Source organism: Corvus moneduloides, chromosome 27 (assembly GCF_009650955.1).
Source record: "Corvus moneduloides isolate bCorMon1 chromosome 27, bCorMon1.pri, whole genome shotgun sequence".
In the NCBI taxonomy this organism is placed as follows: Eukaryota; Metazoa; Chordata; class Aves; order Passeriformes; family Corvidae; genus Corvus; species Corvus moneduloides.
The window spans coordinates 1097565-1124956 of NC_045502.1; the positions used below are offsets into that span (position 1 = coordinate 1097565).

The 27392-nt window shown below is 54.7% G+C and overlaps 1 protein-coding gene across 4 annotated transcripts; it reads right to left on the reverse strand.

Moving 5' to 3' along the window:
• Positions 1 to 27071, reverse strand: LOC116435749 (tetraspanin-15-like). Of its 4 annotated transcripts, XM_032092315.1 has the most exons (11): positions 26731 to 27071; positions 25468 to 25695; positions 25122 to 25228; positions 22512 to 22697; positions 17386 to 17460; positions 14426 to 14521; positions 11669 to 11782; positions 9646 to 9699; positions 8163 to 8279; positions 1509 to 1682; positions 193 to 1067 (listed from the first exon to the last, which is right to left on the reverse strand). In XM_032092315.1, exons 3-11 carry the CDS (start codon positions 25200 to 25202, stop codon positions 963 to 965), a joined length of 1002 nt encoding a protein of 333 aa, XP_031948206.1. In that variant the 5' UTR covers positions 25203 to 25228; positions 25468 to 25695; positions 26731 to 27071; the 3' UTR covers positions 193 to 962. The 4 variants fall into 4 exon arrangements, with proteins under 4 accessions (XP_031948209.1, XP_031948207.1, XP_031948206.1 ...); XM_032092316.1 differs by lacking the exons at positions 25468 to 25695; positions 26731 to 27071 and having other exon boundaries at positions 2 to 1067; positions 22515 to 22697; positions 25122 to 25454; XM_032092318.1 differs by lacking the exons at positions 11669 to 11782; positions 25468 to 25695; positions 26731 to 27071 and having other exon boundaries at positions 1 to 1067; positions 25122 to 25454.
• Between the last annotated feature and the right edge of the window lie 321 nt (positions 27072 to 27392).

Below are 27392 nucleotides of genomic sequence, written 5' to 3' on the forward strand. Positions count from 1 at the left end.
TTTTCCTTTCCTTTTTTGTCCCCATTCCCAGAATTTGATTTCTGCCTCCCGGGAGAGCTTTGCCACCCACAGGTCATGGATGAGGCCCTGGGGCCTCAGCACAGGGATCTACTGGGGTTTTTTGGGATAAAACCCCACATTATTGGGATAAACCCCATGATTTTGGGATAAAATCACACATTTTTTGGGAAAACTCCCTCATTTTTTGGCATAAAACCCCACAGTTTTGGGACAAAAGCCCCACATTTTTGAGATAAAACCCCACATTGTTTGGGATGAAACCACACACTTTTTGGGACAAACCCCCTCATTTTTGGAATAAAACCCCACAGTTTTGGGATAAAACCCCAATTTTTGGGATAAAACCCCGCAGTTTTGGGACAAAAGCCCCCAGTTTTTTGAAAAACCCCCATATTTTTGAGATAAACCCCCACATTGTTTGGGATGAAACCACACACTTTTTGGGACAAACCCCCTCATTTTTGGGATAAAACCCCACGGGTTTGGGATGAATTTCCTATTTTTGCAATTCCTCTGCTCAAGGGTTGCAGCAACACCCCCTCCGTTTTTAATTCCCAGATCCCAAGAGATCCAGGAGGGAATTCCCACCCGGACCCAGGAGCTGTGCTGAGACAGAAACATCGGAAAAGGCAATTCCTTCCCTGCTCCCAGGTCGGTCTCCAGCAGAGGGAATTTCCTCCATCCCCGGAATGTCCCAAATTTCCTCCATCCCGGGAATGTCCCAAATAAACCCATCCTCATTTTAAAAATTGCTGGGATCTCCTTCTCCTCACCCAGGAATGAAAACCAGAGCGGGGAAAAGCCGGGAACCTCCAGGAATGGGATTTTTTTCCCCCTTGCCCCAGCGGGATCCAGGGGATGGAAGCTGTGCTTCCGTTTTTCCTGGAAAATCCCACTGGGAACGTTCTGGAGGGAGAGCTGCTCCGCTTTTCCCTTTGGTTTCACCTTCCTGGAGCCTGGTTTCCATCAGAATCCATCGGAAAGCCGCAATTTCCCAGGAAATCAGCGGGAATACAACAGCCAAAGCCCGAGAGGGTGGGAGCGACCTTGGAAAACACAACAGAAATTCCGTTTATTGGGAAAAAAACCCAAATCCCCCCAAAACCACTCCAGAGGCCCAGGGGAGCCCTGGGGAGCTCTGCCCTCACAGTCCAGGGAGGGGTTTAGGAATTCCCAATGGTATTTTCCAGCTTTCCAAAAGAAATTTCAGGAGCTGAGAATAATCCCATTTTTTTACAGTTTTCCCAAAGAAACTTCAGGAGCTGAGGAGGAAATTCCCACTTTTTTACAGTTTTCCCAAAGAAACTTCGGGAGCTGAGGAGAAAATTCCGACTTTTTTACAGTTTTCCCAAAGAAACTTCAGGAGCTGAGGAGGAAATTCCCATTTTTCCCACATTCCCAGCTCCGAGCGCTCCTCCTGCTCCTCACACTTTGCTGTGGCCGGCGGCGCCTTCCTCCTCCTCCTCCTCCTCATTCCCGGGATTTACCGGGATGTATCCGCCTTCCCGGGGCAGGCACCAGCACCAGCCGGCGCCGCTGAGATCCAGCGAGGCGAAGCTCAGATCCCGCGTCTCCAGGAGCCGGAAATCCACGGAATCCAGGCGGGAATGGATCTCGTTGAGCTGCTGCCAGTAGAGCCAGGCCATGGCCAGCCCCAGCACCTGCGGGACAGGGGACAAAGCCACCGCGGGCTCAGGGACACCTCCCCTGTCCCAGGGAGCTCCAGCCTGGCCCGGGACACTTCCAGGGATCCGGGGGCATCCAATATTTCTTCCCAATATCCCATCTAAACCAGGGTGTGGAATCATGGATTGGTTTGGGTTGGAAGGGACCTTAAATCCCATTCAGAGCCACCATGGGCAGGGACACCTCCCTCTGTCCCAGGGGGCTCCAAGCCGGCCTTGGGCACTTCCAGGGATCCAGGGGCAGCCACAGCTGCTCTGGGAATTCCAGCCCAGCCCCTCCCCACCCTCATTCCTTCCCAAGATCCCATTTCAATCTCCCCTTTCCCACTGGGAAGCCGTTCCCTGGGTCCTGTCCCTCCATGCCTTGTCCCCAGTCCCTCTCCAGCTCTCCTGGAGCCTCTTCAGGCCCTGGAATGTTCTGGAAGCTCTCCCTGGATCCTTCCCTTCTCCAGGTGAGCACCCCCAGCTCTCCCAGCCCAGCTCCAGAGCAGAGGGGATCCAGAATCCTGGCTCAGTGTCAATCTTCCTTTCCCAAATCCACCTGGACATGGATCCCAAGGGAATCCTCTGGATCAGCAGCTTCCCCAAGCCAGAAGCAGCGGAAAATCCCATCCCTGGGGGTGCTCTCCCAGCACTGGGAGCAGCCGGGCCTTGCACAGAATCCACCCCAAAATGGCTCCACACAGATTTTCCCCTCCCAAATCCACCTGGAAGTGGATCCCAAAGGGATTTCCACGGATCAACAGCTTCCCCAAGCCAGAAGAAGTGGAAAATCCCATCCCTGGAGATGCTCTCCCAACACTGAGCCCATCCTGGCGCCCTCCGTTGGATCCTGCCCCATTCCCATTTCCCGGTCATTCCCACAGACCCTTCCCAGTTGTTTGACATCCCACCCGATCCCTGGGAACGGGGTCAATCCCGGGAAACGCAGCGCAGCTGTGGGAGGCTGGGGCGTGGTTCCGGAAAGCTCCGGGAATTCGGGATTGCTGCTGCTGGGGTTGCTTTGCTGGGGAAAAACCACTGCAGGTGCTGACGGGAAAAGTCTGGAAATCTCTGCGAATCTCCCGGTATCCGAATGGCCTGGAATGAGGCTGTCCCACAGCTTCTGTGTGGGATGTCTGGGGACGGCTCCGTCTCTCCAGGAACTCCAGGGAGACCCCGGAGACACCGCTCCGGATAAGGGGATTGCGCCGATCCCCATCCGACAGCAAATCCTCCAGGATTTAAGGAGTTTTCAAATCCCATTTCCACGGATGTCGAGCCTCAGCCGCATCTCCCATTATTAAACTGTCATCGCTCCTGATTAAAATCCCACTCCCGATCCCACGGAGCGGGAAAAGCCTTTGGAATGAGGGATTTTAGGGGAAATTTGTCATTTTTCTGTCCCCGAAGCCACAAATGCCAGAAGGATTTGTGTTGGCGACGCATTTCATGGGAATGACGCCAGGTCTGGGGCCGTGATCCCTCCTGCTGCTCCCGCCGAGGTATCCCGCTGAAAATGGGGAATTCTGGAAGGGAATGAAATGATCCAAAGGCTTCCATCAGCATCCCGAATCCCACAGCCGTCGCTCTCCACTGAGTTATGATCCCATTCCCATCCCAGCCCGGCTCTAAATTCCCTCTCCCACTTAATGAGAGCGGCGAAAGCTGTCAGGAATTATGGATGCATCCAATATCCCCGGCTCCGAGGGCACCGCGCTTTCCCGGATCCGAACGCGGGCGTGGATTTTATGGCACCGCAGAGCTCAGGAAGGAGCCACTGCGGGGGAAAACGGGAATGAAACGGAGCAAAGCTGAGGCTGGAAAAATGAAAAAGCAGATTTTTTTTCTGGGATGGGAATCCGGGAGAACTGCTCGGGAATTGTTGCTGTTGGAAGTTAGGGAAGTGCCTTTTCTTCCTGGCTGGAATTCCACCTGGAGGGCTGGGCTCTCTCCCTTTCCAGGTTTTTTGCTGTGGGATTTGAGCGTCCACAGGGTGCAAATCCATGGAAAAGCTGCTCCTCCAGGGGGCAAAGAAATCCCAGGAGCTCCGCACAACCAGGGAATCCATAAAACATCCGTTGGGAATCCTGAGGTGTCCCTGCCCATGGAATGAGACGGTCCCGAAGGTCCCTTCCAACCCAGAGCATTCCATGATTCCTCTAAACCCAAGCCAGATATTCCCGTATGAAATTCCAAGGCTCAGCTCCATCCCCAAGCCCAGCTTTGCTTGCGGTGTCTCCATTGGTTCCTTTGGATCAGTTTTCCGGTGGGAATTGTCCCAACGGGGCTGGAATCACCCCAAATCTTCCTCCTTGGAACGCTGGAAGCGCCTCTCCTCCTCCTCTGGCAAAAGGGCTCTGGAAGTTTGGGAAGCAGCGAAAGAAAAAGCTCAAAATTCCATCTTCCCCTCATTTTCCAGTGGAAAAGGGGCCTGGAAATCCATGGATGTTTTCCCTTAGGGATGGGCTGTGCCCGTGGGCACCAGGAAAGGAAAACTCCCTGCAAGAAACTCCTTTTCCATGGAAATACGGGAACATTCCCTGCTTCTGGAGCTCCTTCCCTATTTAAAGAGCCAGATCCTCTGGAATGCTGAATCATTCCAGGCTTTCCCAGAGTTAACAAAGTCTAAAGCGTTTTCCTTTCTGTCCTTTGTTGACTTTTCCATCCCTAAATTGGGATTTATGGAGAGGTCATGGCCTGCAGATGGAAAAATCCTGTTTATTCCCTTTTCCCGCTCCATGGACCCCCTGGAGCCGTGGCGAAGATGGGAGAGCAAACAAATCCCAAATTAATCTTCCCAGGTGTCATTCCCTTCGCACAGGGAACGTTCTCCATCCCTGTCACCGGCAGATGAAGATGCCAGCCTGGAAAACGCCCGGCACCAGGATAATTCCGTGTTTTCCACGGAATGGAGCCATCCATCTCCGGGATCAACGCTCCGGGGAGGGAATGGCCGCCCCCGCGCCGAGGATCCGTGACGCTCCCGGTGCGGGGTTCGGAGATGGATGAGACAGAGGGAAAATAATTCACTGGGATGGATGGGAGCCCTCGGCAGGGCCCTTCCAGGGATTTCTCTCCTTTCATTGGGATGCGTGTCACCTTCTGCTTCTTCGGGATGGAAAAATCCCCTTTTTGAAGGGAAAACAAAGGACTGCAGAGGTTTTCCTGCTCCTGGTTCTGCTTTCCTGCAGTGCCCGGCTGGGAGGGGCAGGGAATGATCCCGGGAATGGAGCCCCTCTCTGGAGCCAGGCTGGGAGAGCTGGGAATGTTCCCCTGGAGAAGGGAAGGATCCAGGGAGAGCTTCCAGAACATTCCAGGGCCTGAAGAGGCTCCGGGAGAGCTGGAGAGGGACTGGGGACAAGGCATGGAGGGACAGGACCCAGGGAACGGCTTCCCAGTGGGAAAGGGGAGATTGAAATGGGATCTTGGGAAGGAATGAGGGTGGGGAGGGGCTGGGCTGGAATTCCCAGAGCAGCTGTGGCCACCCCTGGATCCCTGGAAGTGCCCAAGGCCGGCTTGGAGCCCCCTGGGACAGTGGGAGTGTCCCTGGCCATGGCAGGGGTGAGATGGGATCTTGAAGGTTCTTCCAACCCAAACAATCCCAAGATTTGCTGGAACAGCACCGGGAAACAATCCCTGGAGAGGCCCAGCTGGAGACACATCCCCTAAAAGCTGCTGGAAGATTTTGTGCCTCATTTCCACCCCAAACACGTTCCCTGTGCGCCGCCAGCTGCGTGGAGAATCCTGCTGGAGGCAGGGAAGGACACGGAGGCGGCGGCAGGAAAAGGATGGATGAGCTCGGCCGATCCTGCTGGAAAATCCGGGGTTGCTTCGCGATTAAAGTCACAGCCCGGGTTTGGGGCGGGATGAGAAGGTCCTTCGGAGTGAGAGGGAATGTGCGGGATGAAGGGCACAGAGGCGGGGGTGGAACACAGGAGTCTGGGCTGCTGAGGAACGGGAACAAAGAGAATTCCGGGAGCGCTGCAGAGGCGGGGATGGCTCGGGTTGGAGTTTGTGCCTCGTTCCGAACGGACGGGAAAAATGAACTCAGACCCTCCAATGGGATTGGGGTTTTCCCTCTAAAAAAGGCAGGGGTGCTCCTGGATTTGGGGGGATCAGGGATTCACCGACTCCCTCTGCCTCAGGAATCGCTCCCCTCGCTGCTGGATCCCGGCGGGATTTGTCCCTGTCCCAACCCTCCCACCACAGCGAATCCCACCCGGATCCAGCAGCTTTCCCTGAGCCCGATTCCAGAGGAAGCAAAGCCTGGCAGCCTCTCCTGCGCCTCAGGCTCCCACCTGGAGTTGGGAAAAGTGGAAAAATCCTCCAAATTCCAGCCCTTCCTGCAGGATGGGAAGGTGGGGCGGGATCGTTCCCCAGCCCTGAGCCAGGTGGGAGCACAGCACAATAATTCCCAACTCTCCAGCGGGGCTCCAAGCCAGCCAGAACTTCCCTTGGATCATTTTTCCAGGATCCAAGAGCTGGTGTTTCCCCACAGATCCAAGGACAAGTCTGGGATCCCGGGATAAGAGACCAGAACCAAGATCAGCCCCTCGACCTCTGAGCGCTGGAGCTCAGCCAAGGCCCAAGTTTGACCTTAAGGAAGTGAAACCACGAGGAAAAGTGGGAAAAATCCCCAAGCTGGGCTCGGGACATGGATCAGAATCCCAACCTTCCCTGCAGCATCTGGGAATTTCCCCACCGAGGAGGTTTGCATCCCTACGGAGAGACGTTTTCCATGTGGACAAAGGGCAGGGGTGGCACAGCTCAATCCCATCCCTCTTCCCAAAACTCCCGGCTCTGGCACCTCCTCGCATCAACCCGGATCAGCAATTCCAGGCCGATCCAACCCTCTCCCTCCAGATTTCCAGGAATGGAGCTGTCCGAGGGCTGGCAGCTCCCAGCAGCACCAACACCCGTTTTCTGCTGAATTCCCTCCAAATCCTGGCAGGATCCAAACCCGATCCATCTCAGCTCGGGAGCAGATGGGGAGGACGAGCTGCTCCATGGGAAGAGCCTTTGACAACCACGGCTCCTGCCGAGATCCGTCAGCATTCCCGCGGATTCGTCCCTGGCATTCCCAATTAACGGCACCACTCCACATCCATCAGCGCTCGGCATTCCCGCGGATTCGTCCCCGGCATTCCCAATTAACGGCACCACTCCACATCCATCAGCGCTCGGCATTCCCGCAGATTCATCCCTGGCATTCCCAATTAACAGCACCACTCCAGATCCATCAGCGCTCGGCATTCCCGCAGATTCGTCCCCAGCATGCCCAATTAATGGCACCACTCCAGATCCATCAGCGCTCGGCATTCCCGCGGATTCGTCCCCGGCATTCCCAATTAATGGATGAGGCCGCGGGAGGCAGCGCCGATGGGTCAGGGTGGGTCAGGATAGGTTGGGATGGGTTGGGATGGGTCGGGATGGGTCATCCCCGCCCCATTCCAGTGCTTTTTTCCCCCATTCCAGCACTTTTTCCTCCCATTCCTGCCTTTCCTGCAGATTCCTGATGCTCATTTGGAAGGAAACGCTCCCAAAAAAAGTCGGGAATGGCAGCCAGGACTGGGCAGGAACGGCTCCCCTGCCTCAGGATCGCACCTGAACCGTCTGCGAGCCCAAACTCCGGCTCTGACAAATGATCCCAAATTTCCCCCACAGCTGCTGCTTTATCCAAGCCCTTCCCGCCTTTTTGTGCAAGCAGAAAACCGGGAATGATTTCAAAAATCAAACCTGGGAAACCGGGAATCACAAGTCCACCCCTGGGAAGCATCACCCCCAGCAACCCCAGCGCCGCCGTAAAAAGGGAGTTTTTTGCTCGTGGGCCTCGAAATAAATCCCAAAAAGGGTCAAATCCACAGCAAATCCTCACAGTTTGGCCAGGAATAATTCTGGAAAGATCCAAGGGAGAAATTCCAGGTGTGGCAAAGGAAGAGCCTCCCCTGCAGCCCCGAAGCTCCCTCCGTGTCCATCAGGAAAAGCTCCATTCCCTGTGCTGGGGAGGTCTGGGATCCCCGGGCGCCACCAGTGGGAATTGGGATTGGGGCGGCCGGGCACACCCAGCGGAATTTGGGATTGGGGCAGCCAGGCACATCCAGTGGAATTTGGGATCGGGATTTATCCGGGGTCCAATTCCCGCTGCATTTGCAGGAATTCTGTGGGAACAAATGGGACAGGATTTGCTTCCAGGGGCTTTAATTGGATCCCAAACTGGATTTCGGGACGGAGCCAAGCCTGTTCTGCCAGGGATGACTTTTCCTGCCCCGGCCACAAATCCCAGATGGAATTGGGGTGGGAAAACAGCTCCAAACAATTTGTTTTCCACCCTCCAGCACAAGGAAAGGAGCTGAGACCTGAGATCGGCTCTGCTAGTAACCCCAAACCTGGGGGTTCATCCCTGACCCTTGTGGGCCTTTCCAGCTCGGAATTGCGGGAATCCAGGAGCGGATTCCCGTGGGATCCCCCCCGTACCTGTGGCAGCAGCAGGGAGCAGACGATGGCCAAGGTGGCCTCGAAGTTGTCCTTGAGCCAGAGCCCCACGGCGTGGATGCAGCCCCGGACGTGGATGGTGCCGAGCAGCTCCAGGCGCTGGGGAAGAGCGGAGAGAGGATCCGGAATTCCCGGTGTGCTCCCGGGAACGGGGCTGTCCGAGGGGTTTTGTCAGGGACAGCGTCGGATTGGGGTTTCCTGGCCCAAAATATCTCGGGGGGGAGGAGATTTCTGTTCTCGCATTTCCAAAGGAAGTTCCGGAGCCGAGGTCCAGGCGTTGTTGGGGTTAAATCCCAACTTTTGGGGCCCTGAGTGAGACTCTGGACCATCAAATTCCCTCTGCTGGGGCCTCCCCGAGCTGGGAATTCCCACATTTCTGCTGGGAATTCCCACATTTCTGCACTTGGGGGATCCCTGGACAGATCCTGGGCTGATCCCGCCACTCCCTGAGCTCCGTTCTCCAGCCGCTGGGAAGATCCAAAGTCATCCCAAGTGGGAATCCCTCTGGATTCCCGGGAATCTCCCGCAGGAACCTTGCCCAGACTCTCTGTCCGTGAGCGTGTGAGGGTGAATATTCCATAGGAAACGTCCTGGGAATGCTGCCCTGGACTCAAGGGGGCTGGGAGGGATTCAGGCCCATGGGCGGCTGCTGGGCTGAGGGAATCCTGCGTGAACCGGCTCTGTTCGACTTCTTAAACCTAGAATTAACTTCAGTGTTTAAGGCACTGCTGGGTTTATGTCCTGCTGGGTTTAAGTCCTGCTGGGTTTAAGTCCTGCTGGGTTTAACTGCTGTTAATTTAAAGTCCTGTTAATTTAAAGTCCTGCTGGGTTTAAGCTCAGTTGAGTTTAAGTTCTGCCAAGTTTAAATTCTGTGAAGTTCTGTTGAGTTTAAGCTCTGTTAAATTTCAGCTCTGTCGAGTTTAAGCTCTGTCGAGAGCTGTTCCTGTGCTAAGTTTAATGTCAGTCCTAAGTTAAGTTCAGTTTAAAGTTGCCTTTAAGTTTAAACTCTGCTGAGTTTGGGGCTGGTTCAGTGACCCCAAACTCCACAGACCCTGCTGCTCCCAAACTCCAAATCCCAACCCCCCAAATCCCAACCCCAAACCCCAAATCCCCAACCCCAAATCCCCAACCCCAAATCCCCAACCCCAAATCCCCAACCCCAAATCCCCAACCCCAAATCCCCAACCCCCAAACCCCAAATCCCCAACTCCAAATCCCCAAACCCCAAACCCAGCCCAGCAATTCCCAGGCCTGATCCCAAAAGGGCTCACAGGGATGCCGTGGGTTGGGAATGGGATAAAGGAGGAGCCAAAAATGCCCCAAAATCCCAGGGAAAAGCACCAAAACCGCGTTTGGAGCAGCTGCATCCCAGCCTTGCTTGGGAACGGGAATTCCTGCGGCGAGCATTTGGGTTTTGGGATTTGGGGAAGAAGGAGCAGCGGATTCCCAAAAAACCCAACATCACCTCCTTGTCCAGGGTCCGGTACCCGCACAGGGTGTTCACCACTCCCTCGGGCACCTGGGAACGAGAACGGGAACAGATTCATCCCGGGAAAGGCTACGGGAAAACACCAGAAATCCAAAGGAAAATCAGGAATTCCTGAGGTGCCCAGCACGGGACAATCGGGGTCCTCCCGGCCACTGCCACTCCCTTGGACTCTGGGATGGCCCTGGCTGGGGCTGAGGGGTCCTTAGGGCACATCCCAACCCAGAGTATTCCAGGATTCCGGGATTCTCCGGGCTGGGAGAGCTGGGAATGTTCCCCTGGAGAAGGGAAGGATCCAGGGAGAGCTTCCAGAACATTCCAGGGCCTGAAGGGGCTCCGGGAGAGCTGGAGAGGGACTGGGGACAGGGGCTGGAGGGACAGGGACACCTCCCACTGTCCCAGGCTGCTCCAACCTGGCCTCGATCATTCCCCAAAAAGTTTCCCGAATCCGCCCCCTCTGGATTAACGGGAATTTTCCCTCCCCCCTGCCGAGGTTTTTCTTTGCCAAATCGTCCCCAAAAAACCCCCATGGGAATGTAAGAACTCGGCGAAAAGCCTTCGGCTCCCTGCAGCCCATCCTCGCCGCAGGAATTCCTAACTCCATCTCCAGGAGCCTCAGGGTTCGTTAATCAAGGCCCTGATTAGAGAGGATCTCTAATCTGCATCTCATTTGCATATCAGGCCCGCGCTGATCATTAAACCCCTTCACATTTCCTTCTTTTGCCATTAAAAAAAAGCCCCAAACAATGAAGGATTGATGAGGAATGAGGAAAATTCCATCATCGCATCCTCGAGCACGGCCAAGGCTCGGATCCGGCGCTGACATTCCCGGAGATCCGAAGCTCCGGGGGGTTTTGCTGCCGGGAGGAGCTCGGCTGAGCCTTTTTCGGGAGCTTTCCAGCACAATCGGGATATTTGGAGGTTTTTTCCGGGATCTTGAGGTTTTATCCTCGGAAGGATTCCGTGCAGGAGCGGGGTTGGATCGAACAATCCGGGCTCGGAGCGCTTGGCCAAAAATCCCTGCTGGGTGTGGGGGGTTTGGATGTGGGAATTCCATCCAGGAGAAGCTCCTGGCTCTGGAACTCTGCTCCCCTCCGGAGCCCGGCTCCGTCCGGGGCTTGGAATTGAGGCTTTTCCCGACCCCAGCCCCGAGGGATCCTTGGGCAAAGCCCTCCCAGCCCTGCCGGCAGCAAATTCCTCAAAAATCCCCTCATTCCCCAAAAATCCCTCATTGGGAGCTGGGAACAGGATCCCAAAAACTTCTAAACCCTGCAGTGTCCGGATGGGAAAGGAACTGGGGGAGGATCCACATTGGGATGGAGCCGAGCCAGATCCCAAAATCCTGGGATGGACCTTAAATCCCACCCAGGGCCACCCTCGGGGACACCTTTCCTGATCCCAGGGCGCTCCAGCCTGGCCTTGGGCACTTCCAGGGATCCAGGGGCAGCCCCAGCTGCTCTGGGAATTCCAGCCCAGCCCCTCCCCACCCTCATTCCTTCCCAAGATCCCATTTCAATCTCCCCTTTCCCACTGGGAAGCCGTTCCCTGGGTCCTGTCCCTCCATGCCTTGTCCCCAGTCCCTCTCCAGCTCTCCTGGAGCCCCTTCAGGCCCTGGAATGTTCTGGAAGCTCTCCCTGGATCCGTCCCTTCTCCAGGGGAACATTCCCAGCTCCTCCCAAGCTGCTGCCGTTTTTTCCTCCTGATCCCTTTCCCAACCCTTTTACATCCCACAGCTGCAAACCTCGGCCTTTCCAACAACCCCTCGCCGTGGCACAACCATCGTTATCCCGGGATTCCGCCTCCGCGATCCCAGCAAAATCCCAGAGCAACCCATAAATGAACATTCCCATTCCAGCTCCTTCGTCCTCTCACGCCGAGATTCCCTCAAACCGTTTTCCAAGTGGGAACGTCATGAAGCGGAAACCCCTCGACGCGGGAAAAACCGGCCGGAAGAGGAGGTTTTCCCTGGAATTAGGGGATTTTCCACACCCTGGGACCTCACCCTGCGGATGCAGCAGGAATGGGGCACCCCGCAGGCCAGGGCCCCGCTGCCGTTGCAGGAGTGGTACTGGTTCACTTCCCAATCCCGGAATTCGTCCCCTCCACAGCAGGAAAACTGCAGGGAAAAAACAGGGAGAGGGGGAGACGTGGAGCTGGACAATCCTGGAACGCCGGGGTGAAGGGGGAGGGATTCCCATGCCAAGGGATTCGGGGTTGGATTGGGATTCTGGGGAGAAATCCCTGGCTGGGAGGGTGGGAAGGGGCAGGGGTGGAATTCCCAGGGAAGCTGTGGCACCTGGAAACTCCTGAAAAATCCCGTTCTGCCTGGAAAAGGGCTTTGGAATCAGCCCCATTCCCCTGGGACAGCAGGGAATGGATTCCCAGGACACAGGGATAATGGGAGATCATTAATTGGGATAATGGGAGGGAATTCCTGCCTGTGAGGGCGGGGAGGGGCTGGGATGGAATTCCCAGAGGAGCGGGATCCCTTGGAAGTTCCCAAGGCCAGGTGGGAGCAGCCTGGGATAGGGGAAGGGATTTAAGATCCCACCCAACCCAAACCATTCCATGATCCAATCCAGTTCCCTGCATCTCCAGCACCAGCATTCCCAAGTTTTCCCTGCTCCCAGGGCAGTTGAAGGCACCAGGTAAAAACAAAAAAAGTGGGATTTTTGCCCATTTATCCCCATTTTAGCGGGATTTGGGCATGGCTTTCCCAAGCTGCGAGCAGGGCCTTGGATCCATCCCGGCTTTCAGTGGGATCAGCATCATCCACACTCCTGGGATTTAATTCCAGGTGACAAATCCAAGCTTTTCCCGAGGCAGGGATGGCTCTGGCAGCACCCTCAGGGACGGATTTCACAGCGGCTCAGCCGTGCCGCAAATCCCGATCGGCCTCGCAGGGATTTCTCTTCCCGTCAGGATAAATTGGGATCAAATCCTGCAGCTCCAAAGGGAAAAAAGGAAAAAAAATAAAAATCTCCTTTTTTTCCCCTTTTTTTTTTTCCCTTCTCTTCCCACAGCAAAGATAAAACAAAATTCCATCCAAGTCCCTCCGTGTCCTCCACGGAATAAAAATGAGCCTGATCCCAACGTTCTTGTGGAAAACAATTGGAATCGGAGCTTTTCCCCCCGGAAAGGAGTGGCCGGGATAGGTTGGAGTGCTTGGAAAAGCAGGAAAAAAAAGGATTTTCCCCCTTTTTTAAGCACTGAACTCATCCAGGAGCAGAATTTGGGAGGGGTTCATCCCTGGGAGCTGCTGCTCCCTTTTTTTTTCCGAGGGAAAGCAGGAAAAACTCTTGGGATCCTCTGCTCTGCTTCATCCCAGGAATGGCCAAGGTGTGGATTTACAATTCCTGGATTCCCACCTGGAATTCCTGGATTGACCCATCCCGGGGAGGGCGACCGACTCCCAGAAGCTGCACGGAAAAAGGGGAGGAAAATCCTGGAGGGAAGCTGCAGACGGGAAAAGTGCTGGGCAAATACCATGGAATGGTGGGAAAATGCCATGGAATGGTGGGAAAATGCCATGGAATGGCCTGGAAAGAGCCTGATCCGGGATAGTTCGGAGATGCAGGAATTCCCAGAAATAAATCCCATTAATTCCTTGGAGATTCCCGGATTGGTCTCCATGCCCAGGCTCTGGGAATGGCCCCAGGCGGGAATTCCCGGCTGCTCCCGGCAGCTCCATCTCTCCTCCACTTGGAATTCCAGCCTCATCCCGGGGCGGTTGGAGCAAAACTCGGGAAAGGTTCCAATCTTTCCCCACATCAGGCAGGTCCTGAGGCCTCCAGAGGGATCCCGGCCTGGCTGTTGAGCTCGGCTCAGCAAGGCCAGGCCTAAAGTCAAGCGCAGCTCCCAAAGCCAAGGCGGGAGCCCTGGAGTTTCATTTTTTAGTTCCAAGAGGAAGGAACATCCCAGGCTCCTCTGCCCCAAATCCAGAGGGAAAGTCTGGGATGTTCCAAGAGAAAATGAGGGGATTTGGGCCGAGGTGGCAACATCCCAAATTCTCTGGGAGCAGCTTTGCCTCCAAGCCGGGCCCTGCTCCCCCAATCCCAGCCGGGACATTCCCAGAGCTCCCTCCTCAAGTGCGGGGCTTTTCCATGGGTTTTTTTCCCATCTAGGAATGCTCAGAGAAATTCCCGCCAGAAATATCCACGTGGAAAACAGGAGCGATCCCACATCCCGGAATTCCCAGCCCTCGGCGAATGGTTGGGTTTGACCTTGGAGGGCTTTTCCAACCTCAGCAATTCCGTGGAAAGGTTGGAGCTCTCCTCTCCTCCCAACTCCCACGGATCCGGAATTTTCCCCTGGGAATCGGGGCCTGTCCTGCTGCTGGTGACTCCAGGGAGAAGGGATTGATCCAAGAGCTCGATCCAAGGGGTTTTGTATCCCTGGAAAAGCTTTGGCATTCATTCCTTTCTTTCTTTATTTCCCTCCCTCCCTGGGAAAGTTGGGAAGAGGTAAAAATAATTCCAGGCAGCGATTTCCCACCAAAACCTGGGAATGGAAATATCCCAGCACAGTCTGAGGGCGGGAGCGGCTGCTGCTCCTTGCAGGGAACACAAATTCTGGGAGAATTCCCAAAAAATCCCCGTGGGCTGAGGCAAAACCCGGCCACGAATCCCGCCAGAAACCCAAGCGGGTGAAGATATCCAAGGAAAACGCACCAGGGATGGGAATAAACCCCGGAAAGGAGGGAAAACGAGGCATGGGATCAACCATTCCTTGGAAAACCTCCTCCTTTTCCCAACCAAACCTTTTCCTGCACGAAATCCAGGATGTTCTTGAAGTCCAGGTCATCGTAGTAGTGCCGGATTCCCGCCTGGATGTTGGAGTGGAAAACCTCGTTCATCTGGGGATGGAGAAACCCAAAACCACGGCTCAGACGTGGAAAAACAGAGGGAAAACAGCCCAAAATTCCAAGTTTTTCATGGCTGGCACCGGAGGAGGAATTTTACCCGGTCCCAAGCCCATTTCCTGGGGTAAAATCCATCGTTTTGGAGCATTGTGGATCCATTCCCGGCCCGGGCATCTTTGGCCACCAGATTTTTCCGGTTCCGTTTCATTTAATGCCAAAGCTCCTCCAGACTCCTCAATCCCACGGGAAATCGGGATTTGAACCCCTGGCCGAGGGTCCTGCTGCCTCGGGAGAGGGAAATGGGCTCCAAGAGGGGATTTATCCATGGAAAAATAGTCCACAAGTGGGAGCAGAGTGCTCACAGAGCCTCAGATCCTTCCTGATCCTGAGAAATCCCTCGGGAATTCCGGCAGGGAACGGTGTGGATGGGCTGGGGCTGTCCCTGCTGCTCCTCCTGGGGACGCTTCAGGCAATTCCTGAAGCACTGATTGGATGGCAAAGGAATTTTAGGGATGCCTGGGAATGCTCTCGGGGAGGCTCCGGGCAGATCCGGAGCGGATTCCCCGCTCGATTCCCGAAAATCCGCCAGGCAGGAACGTTAATGATGGGAAAAAGGAAATTTTCCCTGGGTTAGAAGCAGGTGGGAGAGGGGAGAGGAAAACGTCGCTTTTCCCAATTCCCCGTGACGGGAAAATGAATGGTTGGGAAGAGCGGGAACGAGGAGGAGACCCCAGGAACGAGGAAAAGGGGCCGGGGATGATTCCTGGGAATCTCAAATGGCTCCAGGAACGGCTTCAGGAATATTTTCATTCCCGGTTTGCTCCTCACTAAACCAACACGATCCCAGCTTTCACCGTTTCCTGCTGGTTTTTCCCCAAAAAGCCTCACCCAGGGATCGCTCTGGAATTAAATCCCGATTCCCAGGTGGGAGTCGAACATCCCGGGGTTCTGCTCCCTCTCCACCCCTGCCGCCCCCCAGCATCCCAATCCCATTAATCCCCCCGGCCTCATTTGCATATCAACGAGGCTGATTTGAATACTGAGCAGCTCCGAGGCCACGGAATTAATTCCCTGATTTCATCTGAAATCCAATTAATTCCGGTTTTCAGGAATTTAATAAACAGCCGCTGTTCCAGAGGCGGATTTGCGCCTCCCGACAATTCCAGGTGGGATTTGCCCCTCCCCCCCTCATTGTCTGGGGTTTAATTAAGTTTTGACATCGCCCCACTCAATTGAAATTCATTTTAAACACATTTCAATTGAAAGCTCCGCCTCCATCCCGGAGCTCCATCTCCCGAGGATTCCATCCCGAATTTCTCCGGAGCATCCCTGCGCTGCGGGATGGGGCTGGAGCATCCACAGGGCTCAAAAAAATCAAAAGGGTTTGATGCTGAGTTTTCCCAAAAAAGCCCAGCCTGGAAGGGGCAGCACGGAGGGATTTTGTGGGAAGGACTCCCAACAATCCGGTTTTCCTTGGAGAAGGAAGTGCAGTGCGTTTTCCAGGGATCGGAGGGGTCTGGGAAGCTGCTGGAAAAGGCAAAGTCCTCCCGCAGTGTCTCCCAGGCTGGGGCTGGGGGGTCCTTAGGGCACATCCCAACCCAGAGCATTCCAGGATTCCGGGATTCTCTGGGCTGGGAGTGCTGGGAATGTTCCCCTGGAGAAGGGAAGGATCCAGGGAGAGCTTCCAGAACATTCCAGGGCCTGAAGGGGTTCCAGGAGAGCTGGAGAGGGACTGGGGACAGGGGATGGAGGGACAGGACACAGGGAACGGCTTCCAGTGGGAAAGGGGAGATTGAAATGGGATCTTGGGAAGGAATGAGGGTGGGGAGGGGCTGGGCTGGAATTCCCAGAGCAGCTGTGGCCGCTCCTGGATCCCTGGAAGTGCCCAAGGCCGGGTTGGAATCCCCTGGGATAGGGGAGGTGTCCCCGAGGGTGGCCCTGGGTGGGATTTAAGGTCCCTTCCCAAACCAACCCATTCGGGGATTCCGGGATGGTTGGGAAGCCCGGAGCTCTTTGTGCTGCAGGGAATGGACTTTTGGGGCTGGAATCCCCATTCCCGAGGGATTTCTCCAGCCCCGGCATTCCCTGAGCCGGCAGGGATCGATCCAGGCGGTTCAACCGCTCGATGGATTTTAGGGACGGTGGAATCGGAACCGGGACGTTCCGGCAGCACCGGGAGGAGCCAGGAACGGGGAACATTCCCCATCCCGCTCGCTCAGCTCCCGTTCCCAACCTCTCCCTGCCCTTGGAGCCGGCAATTAACGGGATTGCGGCGAGGATTTAACGAATCCCTGATTACAAACCCCGCGGGTTTTCCTGGGAATGGCCCCGGGATCTGCGGCTGCCGGGAGAGCTCCGGGTGGTGCCGGAGATGCAGCACAGGCCTGGAGCATTCCCAGGAGGGCGGGAGCCGGGGAAACAATTCCATGTTCAGGGATAACAATTCCATGTTCAGGGATAACAATTCCATGTCCAGGGATAGCAACTCAATTTTTGGGAATAACAGTTACATTTTTGGGAATGACAATTCAATTTTTGGGAGTAAAAATTCAATTTTCGGGAATAACCATTCGATTTTCAGGAATGACCATTCCACTTCCAGGAATAACAATTTGATTTCTGGGAATGCCGATTCCATGTTCAGGGATAACAATTCCATTTTTGGGGATAGCAATTAAATTTTTGGGAATGACAATTCAATTTTTGGGAGTAACCATTCCGTTTTCAGGAATGAAAAAATTCCGTTTTCAGGAATGAAAGTTCCATTTTGGGGAATGAAAAAGTTCCATTTTCGGGAATGAAAAAATTCCATTTTCGGGAATTCCGGACCCCAGAGGGGACCCCGAGGCCGCTCCCACCTTGTTCTCGAAGATGATCTCGATGAAGATGAGCAGCAGCTCCGTCAGGAAGATCAGCAGGAGCACCCAGAAGAACTGGAATGAGGAAAGGAGGGATTATCCCAGCTCCAGGTCCTTGCCCGGCTCCAACGGGGACACCCGGACACCAGGATTTGCTTTGGAACTCTCGGAAATCCCAAAATTCCACTTCCTGCTCCCTGGGGAGATGCGAATCCTTTCCAAAGGTCTCGTCCTGGCAGGGAAAGGAGTTTGGGAAGTGGGGAAGGAGGGATGGGAGGAACCAGGAGGGGAAATTCCGCATGGAAAAGAGGAAAAGTGGGAGCAAATATCGGCCCTGTGGTTTTCCAGGCTGGATATCCAATGGAAATCACCCAGCCCATGGAATCCAGGCAACGAGCCGGGCCCTGCTCCCCCAATCCCAGCCGGGACATTCCCAGAGCTCCCTCCTCAAGTGCGGGGCTTTTCCATGGGTTTTTTTCCCATCTAGGAATGCTCAGAGAAATTCCCGCCAGAAATATCCACGTGGAAAACAGGAGCGATCCCACATCCCGGAATTCCCAGCCCTCGGCAAATGGTTGGGTTAGACCTTGGAGGGCTTTTCCAACCTCAGCAATTCCGTGGAAAGGTTGGAGCTCTCCTCTCCTCCCAAGCCCCACGGATCCAGAATTTTCCCCTGGGAATCGGGGTCTGTCCTGCTGCCGGTGACTCCAGGGAGATGGGATTGATCCAAGGGCTCGATCCAAGGGGTTTTGTATCCCTGGAAAAGCTTTGGCGTTCATTCCTTTCTTTCTTTCTTTCCCTCCTCCCTCCCTCCCTGGGAAAGTTGGGAATTCCAGATTCCGCTGGAGCGAAGGACTCGGACCAGGAGGTTTGGTGTCCTTGCAGCCCATTCCCATCGGGAATTCCCACCTTTTCCAAAGGTGAAGATCCCAGCTCAGCTCAGTTCATCTCCCGCTTTTCTCCTCCCTCGGAATTTTTGGAGGCTCCCCCCTCCCAGGAAGGAGGGCGGTTCCCACGGCAACCACCTGAAATCCCGAAAAACCCTTTAAAAAAAGCGGGATTGGGGATTGAGGGCGTTTATTCCTGGGATATTCGCTCTGACCCCGGCTTTGCTCCAGTTCCCAAAGTCCTGCGCATCCCAGAATTCCTCCTGGAGCTCAGGGGTTGTTAATTAACCCCCACTAACGAGCTCCGCCCTCCCCAGAGCAGCAGCACCGCCCACAGCAGCTCATTAGGGCCAGGGGTTATTAGGGAAGGAAGCCCTTAATTAGGGAGGTGACAGGAGCCCATCCCCGTCTCCAAATCCATGGAAATTCCAAAGGAACGGGGTGGATTTGGGCTCGCGGCTCCGGATCCCACAGCAGGGGGAGAAATTCCATCCTGGGAACGTTTCTTTTCTTCAACCTCGGCCAAAACCCAGCGGGAAAAGGGAAACCTGAGGGCTTTGGGCTCTTCTTAGCTGGGAAAAAATTCCAGCGGGAATTTTGGAATTGGAGCAAAGACCAAGGATTGGGGTTCAAACCCGAGTGGGAAGAACCGGTCAGAGCCCAGAAGTGCCTGAAATCCCACGGGATGAGTTTTTCCCTCCACAAAGCCACGGGAGGCTCCTCTGGAATCCCCAATCCCAGAAAACCGGGATTTTATCCCATTGTGTCCGGGCGGGTTTTCTCCCTTTGGCCATTCCCACCACTCCCAGATTTCCTCTCCATTCCCTCCTTTCGGGTGAAGCCGGGTGAAGCCCTAAAGGATGAGATTGGAAAAGTCCCCAGTTCCAAGGGAGAGATCCCAAAAAAGAGCTCAGCTCATGGTCCTGAAAAAACCAGGGAAAAGCCAGGAAAAACCTGGGGAGAAAACCGGCGTATTCGGACTGGAATTCCCAAGAAAAGGGGACCCACAGGGAATGCTCAGCCGCTGCAGACACCCAGAATTCGTAAACTCAGAATTCCAAATCCCACAATTCCTTCAGAATTCCGAGCGGATTTCCAAAGGAAGCAGCCACAAATCCAGGTCTCCAGCACAGGCTGGAAAATTGGGAAGCCGGAGTGAAATCCGGCTTTTCTTCACCCAAAAAAATGCCCCAGTGGAGCATCCGAACCCATGGATAGGGTGGGAAGTGGAATTTTTTGGCATTCCCAAGGATTGCAGCAGCCATGGGCACATTTGGGGATGGAACCCCCGGCAAAATCCCAGCTCTTCCCTTTCCGCAGGGCTCCGCAATCAGCCCCTGAGGAAAATTCCAGCAGCAAAAAAAAAAGAGGAAAAATCCACCCAAACCAGGATCCAATCCTGGAGCTGCCCCCGAGCTCAAAACCACGAGGGAAGGGAGGAATTAACCACAGGAATTCCGGGTTTTCCCAGAATTTTGGCCAGAATTGGCACGGCCGTGTCCCTACGTGTCAGCTCCCACCCCGGAGAGGGCATCGGGAAGGGATCGGGAATCGGGAAGGGATCGGGAAGAAGCCCGAGGGTCTCTCCTGGCACAAAGCTCCAAGCAAAGCCCGGATTTCATGGAGAAACTTCCCAAGGAAATCTTTCTCCGGATGCTGAGTCAGCGAAGAGCCGCTCGATCCCGATTCAATTAACGCCGCTCCCGTTAACGAGCTCATCCGTCCCGGCTCCCAATAAACGACACTAATTCCCACGGAAACCTCGGGAATTGATAAATCCCCCCCGGGCCGGGAGCGGCAGCGCTCAGAGCTGCTCCTTCCCTCCCTTAAGGATCTCCAAGGTTTTGTTCCATGTTCGTTATTCCCGAATTCCAGCTGGGAAAAGCCCCGCGGGCCCGGCTCCACCTCAGGCTCCGAGGTGGAAAGGGAGGGAAGGCAGGGAAAGAATCACGGCTCAGGTTTAAAGGAGAGGATGCTGCAATTCCCAAATTGTTGGGATTCTCCAGGAATCTCCGACCCCAAACCCCACGGAACAGCCGCGTTCTGTGTCCAGGCACAAAACCTTCCCAATGTTCCCTTTTTATCCCTTTTCTGGGCCGCTTTTCCAGGCAGGAGGAAAAGTCAGAGTAGGGGCAGGAAAAGGTTGGGAATGGGGCTGGAAAGGATTGGGAATGGGGCTGGAAAAGGGGTTGGGAACGGGGCTGGAAAAGGGGTTGGGAACGGGGCTGGAAAAGGGTCATCCAGGGTGGAAAATCTGGATATTCCAAGCCCGGGACCCCAAGGACTTTGTGCATTTTAATTCCTTTCCCTGCGGAGCACGAATCCCGCGGGGTCGGAGTTTCTGGGACATCGATCCCAGGATTTTTGGGCCGTCAGGAACTGCCTGTTCCCTGTGGATCAATGGGAAGGAGCCGCGGCTGCGGGGGCGGTGATGGATGGAGCTTTCAGCGGCCCTGAGCGGGCACAAATCATCCTGGCAGGGAGAATTCCAGGGGGAATCCGCGGCTCCAGGGAGAAACCGGCCCGGATCCTTCAAACAGGAACCCCGGATCCTTCAAACACGATTCCCGATCCTTTAATCCACGATCCCAGATCCTTTTAGACACAAATCCCAGATCCTCTGAAGTGTGAGGCTGGATCCCGTTAAACACAAATCCTGGATCCTTCTAAAAACCGATCCCAGGCCTTTTTGGACACAAATCCACATCCTTTAAAACACAGTTCCAGATCCTTTTAAAGACAATCTCAAATCCTCTTAAACATGATCCCAAATCCTTTAAATAGGAATCTGGATCCTTCTAAACACAGTCCTGGATCCTTTTAGACACAAATCCTGCATCCTTTAAACCACGATCCCAAATCCTTTAAACCACGATCCCAAACCCTTTTAGACACAAATTGGGATTCTTTTAAGTGCAGATCCAGGTCCTTTAAAACACAATTCCAGATCCTTCCAAAAACAATCCTGGATCCTTTCGAGCACATTCCGGATCCTTTAAAACACAACCCTGGATCTTTTCAGACGCAGATTTGGATCCTTTTAAAAGTGATCCCAAATCCTTTCAAACGTGATCCCAAATCCTTTTAAATGTGATCCCGGATCCTTTTAAACGTGATCCCAAATCCTTTTAAATGAGATTCCAGATCCTTTGAAACACGAATCCAGATCCTTTTAAACACAATCCCGAATCCTTTTAGGCACAAATCCCATAAAATCGGGATGAAGCCGCAGCTGCCAGCCCAGCTCAGCTCCAAGAGCTCCTCCAGCGCCTCTTTCCCTGATTGCTTTTGTTCCTGAGCCTCCTCCAGGGGGATTCATCCTCCAGGAAAAGGACAATTCCCGATCCGCACAAGAGCCCTGATTGCCACCGTTCCCTCCTCAGCAATTCCCGGCTTTTCACCTCCCGGTTCCCACACAGCGGGGGCTGGGCAGGGAGCGGGAGGCGCTTTTCCTTGGGAATTCGCATCCCGGGATGGACCTCGGGAGGGAAAACACGGTGGAGACTCTGGATTCATGGAATTCCCTCTTTGGGATCCCCTAGACATGGGGGTGACTTCAAGGAATTTCCTCCTTAAGAACCCCTAGGCGTGGTTTTGCCTCTGAATTTATGGAATTTCCTCCTGAAGATCCCCAAACAATGGTGGAGACTCCGGATCCATGGAATTCCCTCCTGGAGATCCCCCAGACATGGAGGTGACTCCGGATCCATGGAATTCCTTCCCTGGGATCCCCCAAATGTGGTTTTGACTCTGGATTCATGGAATTCCCTCCCTGGGATCCCCAAACAATGGTGGAGACTCCGGATTCATGGAATTCCCTCCCTGGGATCCCCCAGATGTGGTTTTGACTCTGCATCCATGGAATTCCGTCCCTGGCATTCCCAAACCATGGAGGTGACTCTGCATCCATGGAATTCCCTCCTGGCATTCCCAAACCACAGAGGTGACTCTGCATCCATGGAATTCCCTCCCTGGCATTCCCAAACCACGGAGGTGACTCCACATCCATGGAATTCCCTCCCTGGGAACCTCCAGACGTGGAGGTGACTCCGGATCCATGGAATTCCTTCCCTGGGATCCCCCAGATGTGGTTTTGACTTTGCATCCATGGAATTCCCTCCTGGCATTCCCAAACCATGGAGGTGACTCTGGATCCCTGGAATTCCCCCCTGGAGAACCCCCAGACACAGAGGTGACTCCGGATGCACGGAATTGCCCCCAGCCCATCCCAATCCTTACCACCTTCAGCAGCATCCGGTTGTCCCGGAGGCTCCCGACCATTCCCACGAAGGACACGAGGAACACGGTGACTCCCAGCAGGAGCAGCAGCACGGCCGGAGCCAGGAAAATCCCTTCCAAGGTTTTGTGCCGCTGCCGCTCCACCTCGGCGTAGATCCCGACGCTCAGGATCAGCAGCCCCAGGATCTGCAGCGGGATTTGCGGGATTTGCGGGATTCAGGTGGAAAAAGAGGCTCCGAGAGAGAGGGGGAGGTGGGAGATATCCAAGGAAAACGGCTCCGGGATGTGCCACAGCCCATCCCAAACCCCTCTCCAGGATATTCCCCGTCCGATAGGGAAAGAGCCGGGCGAGGAGCTGGGAAGGAGAAAGGTGGAAATCCCTGTCCTGGAGCCACTTGGAATTGGGATGGGAGGCAATTAAGGAACAGGGAATAATTAACACGCGGCTCTCAGGGGGGGTTGAGCTCCCGGCTAATCCCGAGGTGAGGTGGGAATTGGGAAAAGCTCTCCCGGAGCCGTGAGCTCCTCCAGAGGGAAGGGCAGGAATGGTCTCTTTTTCCAGAGGGAATCTCGGGAATGGCCACGTTTTTTTCCAGAGGGAATGTCGGGAATGGCCTCTTTTTCCAGAGGGAATGTAAAAATCCCGGTTTTCAGCGGGGTCGGTTGAAACACCCACTTGCAGTTTTTTGGGAATCTTCCGTATTTCTTATATGTTTGGATTTTCCAAGGAAACGGAAGAAGACGAGGTTTGGGATTTTTTTTGGGAAAGGAAATCCCAAATCTTTGCTCCGCTGGATTAAAACCAACCCACGATTCCCTGGTTTAGAGCCCCTCTCCTGCTCATCCCAGGCTCCTTCCCAGATTTTTCCAGCTGTAACGAAATCCCTGGAAAGGATCCACCAGCTCCAAATCCCATTTTCCACAGGCTGGAACCCCCAAAACTCCTCGACCCTCAATGGCGACCAACCCAACCCTCATCCCACGGGATTTTTATCCCAAGGAGTCAAATTCCCAAAGCGAATTCCTACAAAATCCTGGTTTTATCGGGAAAAACATCCCGGGAGCAGCCCCGGCCCCGATCCCTTCGTTAACGAGGCTTGGAGGGTTGTCGGAATTAATTGGGCGGCAATTGTGCAAATGAGGCCAGAATTAGGTCAGGCTGAAAGGCTCCCGGGAGCCGCAGGATTCCCGTGGATTCCCTGGAGCAGAATTCCCGCCTGGGGAATGGAGGGATGGAGGCGGGAGGGGTTGGAGCCATCCAGAGTCAGGATTTGGGGGGGTTTTTTGTAGTTGTTTTCCCATTTTTCGGACAAATCCGAGTCTCCCGCTGGTGGGTCCTGCCCCAAAATTCCCCCCAAAAAAGCTGGGAATTGTCCCAGGGTTAATCCACGATTCCCAGAGTGGAGATGAAGTGAGAGGAAAACAGGAAAACTCTGTGGTTCCTTCAGCACCCAGAGCTCCTCAAAAACCTCTGGAAAACCTCAAACCGAGAGGGATCGGCTCCTTGGAGAACCCAAACCCTCGGGATTTCCCAGGAATTAATTCGGAAAGCGGAAAAAATCCACAATTCCCATCCCAGACCTCCAACCTGAGCCAGGAACGTGGGAGAAACGTGGATTTTTTGGGGAATTTCGGGAATCTCATGAAGGTCTGGCCCCTCAGAGCTTTCCCACACAGCAGAGCACTGGGAAATGCGGGAGATATTCCTCCCAAAAAAAAACATTTTGGGGGGATTTGGGGGGGATTTTTGGGGTCCCAGGCACGAGGGCCGGGCCTGCCTGCCATGAGCTCACCCATGGAAGGAAAAGAAACCAAAAGCGGAATTCAAATCATTTCCAAGCACCTGCACAGGAATTTCTGCGCTCACACCTGGGCTCTCCGCCCCTCCCCGCGGCGATTCAACCCCGGGGAGGAAATGTTTGTAAATAAACTCGGGGTTATGTAAGAAAAAAACCCCAAAAACTTCCTAAAAAGGGCCTTGGAATTCCCGGGTTTTCCCTCTGCTGCTCCCGCACGTGTTTGCACCTCCCAGGTGCGGGGAAATCCCGCCCCGAGCGGAGTTCAGGGATTCAAAAACCGTCAAAAACTCGCTTTGTTTTTCATTTTTCCAAGAAAAACCGTGGCTCAAATCCCCCCTCGGTGTCTGGGGAGGGTGAAAATTCTGAATTTCCCGATTTTTTGGGGCTCCGAACGGGACTCGCTGCCACAAAGGATCCGCGGGGGGAGGATGCGCTCGGAACCCCCCCCCCAAAACCCGCGGGTTTGCCCCAAAATTGCCCAGTTTGGACCCCAAAACTGCCCAGTTTGGTGCGAACCACCCCAAAAATTCCCGGTTTGGAGCCGGCCCCGGGGGCTTGGGGGCAGCGCGGGTTTTCCTCAAGGATTTGGGGCTTTGGGAAGGGGAAATTGGGACTTTGGGAAGCGAAATCTCTGGAAAAGCCAAATCCACCCTGGGGGGGTGGGGAAACACCGGGAAAACGCGGGAGAAAATGGGAAAAAGAGGGGGGGAAATGGGAAAACGCGGGGGGGAAAAGAGAGGAAACGGGGAAAAAAGGGAAAACGCGGGGGGGAAATGGGGGAAAACGGGGTAAAAAAGGGAAAACAACGCACCGAGAAGAGCGTGGCGTAGGCGGAGAGCGCGAATTTGATGCCGTAGTAATAAAAGTGGGAATCGCGGCAGGTCCCGGCCATCCCGGCGGCTCCTTCCCGGCTCCCGGCTGGAATTCATGCGGGAGAAGCGCGGCTTGAACTTGGACGATTTCCGCCCGGCAGGGCCCGAGCGCGGCTCCTTAACCCTTTCGGGGTCGGCGGCTGGGAGTTGCCGCACGGCGGTCGCCGAGTCGCGCTTTAAAAAGGGATTTTCCCACCGGGATTATCCCGGAATTGCACGGGATGGCGGCGAGGATCGCACCGTTCCCGTGGATATTTCTGTTTTCGGGAAGAATTGAGGAAGCACCTGCGCTCCTGAGCCCTCCTCCGACCCACGCAGCGCTCCGGGACTGCCTCTGATCCCCTCGGATTTTGACTTTTTGGATCCCCGCTCGGATTTTGGGGTGTTTTTTTGGGATCCTCTCGGATTTTGATCATTTTCAGCCCTCCGGGTTTGGAGCTTTTGGATCCCCCCCGGATTTCTTTCGTTTTTCTGTCGCGGCCACTTGGAACAGCCCGGAGCAAACTTCACCTCCTGAAGGAAGGAAATTCTTTCCTGAGGTGCTGAACTCACCCGAAGTGCGGAGTTTTCCCCTCCCTGGCCAAGGGTAGACCCCAATTAAGGGGAGGTCCCAATTAAGGGGAGAGCCCTGTTAAAGAGAGATTTCAATTAAAGGGAAGACGCCAATTAAGGGAAGATCCCAATTAAGGGGAGACCCCAATTAAGGGGAGATCCCAATTAAAGGGAGACCCCAAACAAGGGAAGATCCCAGTTAAAGGGAGATCTCAATTAAGGGAAGACCCTAATTAAGGGGAGATCCCAATTAAGGGGAGACCCCAAACAAGGGAAGACCCCAGTTAAAGGGAGATCTCAATTAAGGGAAGACCCCAAACAAGGGAAGATCCCAATTGAAGGGAGACCCCAATTAAGGGGAGATCCCAAACAAGGGAAGATCCCAATTAAAGGGAGACCCCAATTAAGGGGAGATCCCAAACAAGGGAAGATCCCAATTGAAGGGAGACCCCAATTAAGGGGAGATCCCAAACAAGGGAAGATCCCAATTGAAGGGAGACCCCAATTAAGGGGAGATGCCAATTAAGGGGAGATCTCAATTAAGGGGAGACCCCGGCTAAAGGGGGATCCCAGTCAAGGGAAGATCCTTTTCAAGAGAAGCCTCCGGTCAAGGGGGGACCCCAACAAAGGGGAGCCCCCAGCCCAGGGGAGCCCCAGCCCAGGGGGGCCCCCTTCCTTTGCAGCCCGGCTGTTGCTAAAGGGGCCTCGTCTGGGATGTGATTCCCAACCCAGGAATCCCAGGTTTTGCCAGGGATTTCGGGCTCTCTCCTCTCCTTCCCTGACCCCCAGCAAATCCCAAACCTCCGTCGGGATAACTGCGAACACCCTGAGCTCATCCCGGGCTCCTCCCGGTGCTGAGCACCCCAGATCCCACACGTGGGTCACTGTGCCATGCACGGCGTTCCCAAAAAATCCCGGATTTGGGGCTGCGGGGGTGGGAACAGCAACAAAACCCTTTGATCAATGAACCCCCGAAAGGAGAAATTTGCTCCCCACCGGGCTGAATTCCGCTGCCCCTCAGCCCTGGAGCCGGGAGAATTCCCACGTGGAATTCAGGAACGATGATTTGATTCCCCTTCCAAACCCCGCAGCTGGAATTCTCCTCGAGAAATCCCCCTCAGGGACGATGTTCAATCCCCCTCCCAGCCCGGTGGGAAAACTCCCTTCACCGGGAGCCGAGAGCTCTTTAAACTCCCCCCCTTTTTTGGGGGGGGGGGGGGGGTTTCCCCTTTTCCCTCAAGGAAATCAGCTCGAATTCCCTCCGCTTTCCCTCCTGGAAAAGGAGACGCCGCCGTTCCGGCAGCACCGACGCACGCGGAAGCTTCTCCCCTTCCACGCTGAGGGATGAATAAGCAGAAAGCGACCTCGGGTGATCCGTTTGTTTTATTGAACGGGCAGGGCCCTGCTGGACAGGCTTGGGAAAGGCTCGCAATCGACCCCAAAATCCCAATTTTAACCGGATTTGGAGCTTTAACGTCGCCGCCCTCGGGGGACGGGAGGTGGGAGCAGCGTGGGGTTTACTCGGGAATGTTTTTTCCCGGCTGGAAGTGCTGCTGGAGCTGGAGGCGTGCACAAGCTGGAGGAGCCCTGATTTATGGGATTTAATCATTGACGGGGCATCGATCCCGGGAATTAATCATTGACCGCGGGCGGGGCTG

What these genes read in the sequence shown, in the direction of transcription:
- LOC116435749 (XM_032092315.1), bottom strand. Translation starts at nt 25,202, where the DNA reads ATGGCCGGGACCTGCCGCGATTCCCACTTTTATTACTACGGCATCAAA. An exon ending in CCTACGCCACGCTCTTCTCG is followed by an intron (nt 22,698 to 25,121) that starts GTGCGTTGTTTT and finishes ATCCCGCTGCAG; the next exon opens with ATCCTGGGGCTGCTGATCCT. An exon ending in GGGAAGGCGGATACATCCCG is followed by an intron (nt 1,068 to 1,508) that starts GTAAATCCCGGG and finishes GTGTTTTCCAAG; the next exon opens with GTCGCTCCCACCCTCTCGGG.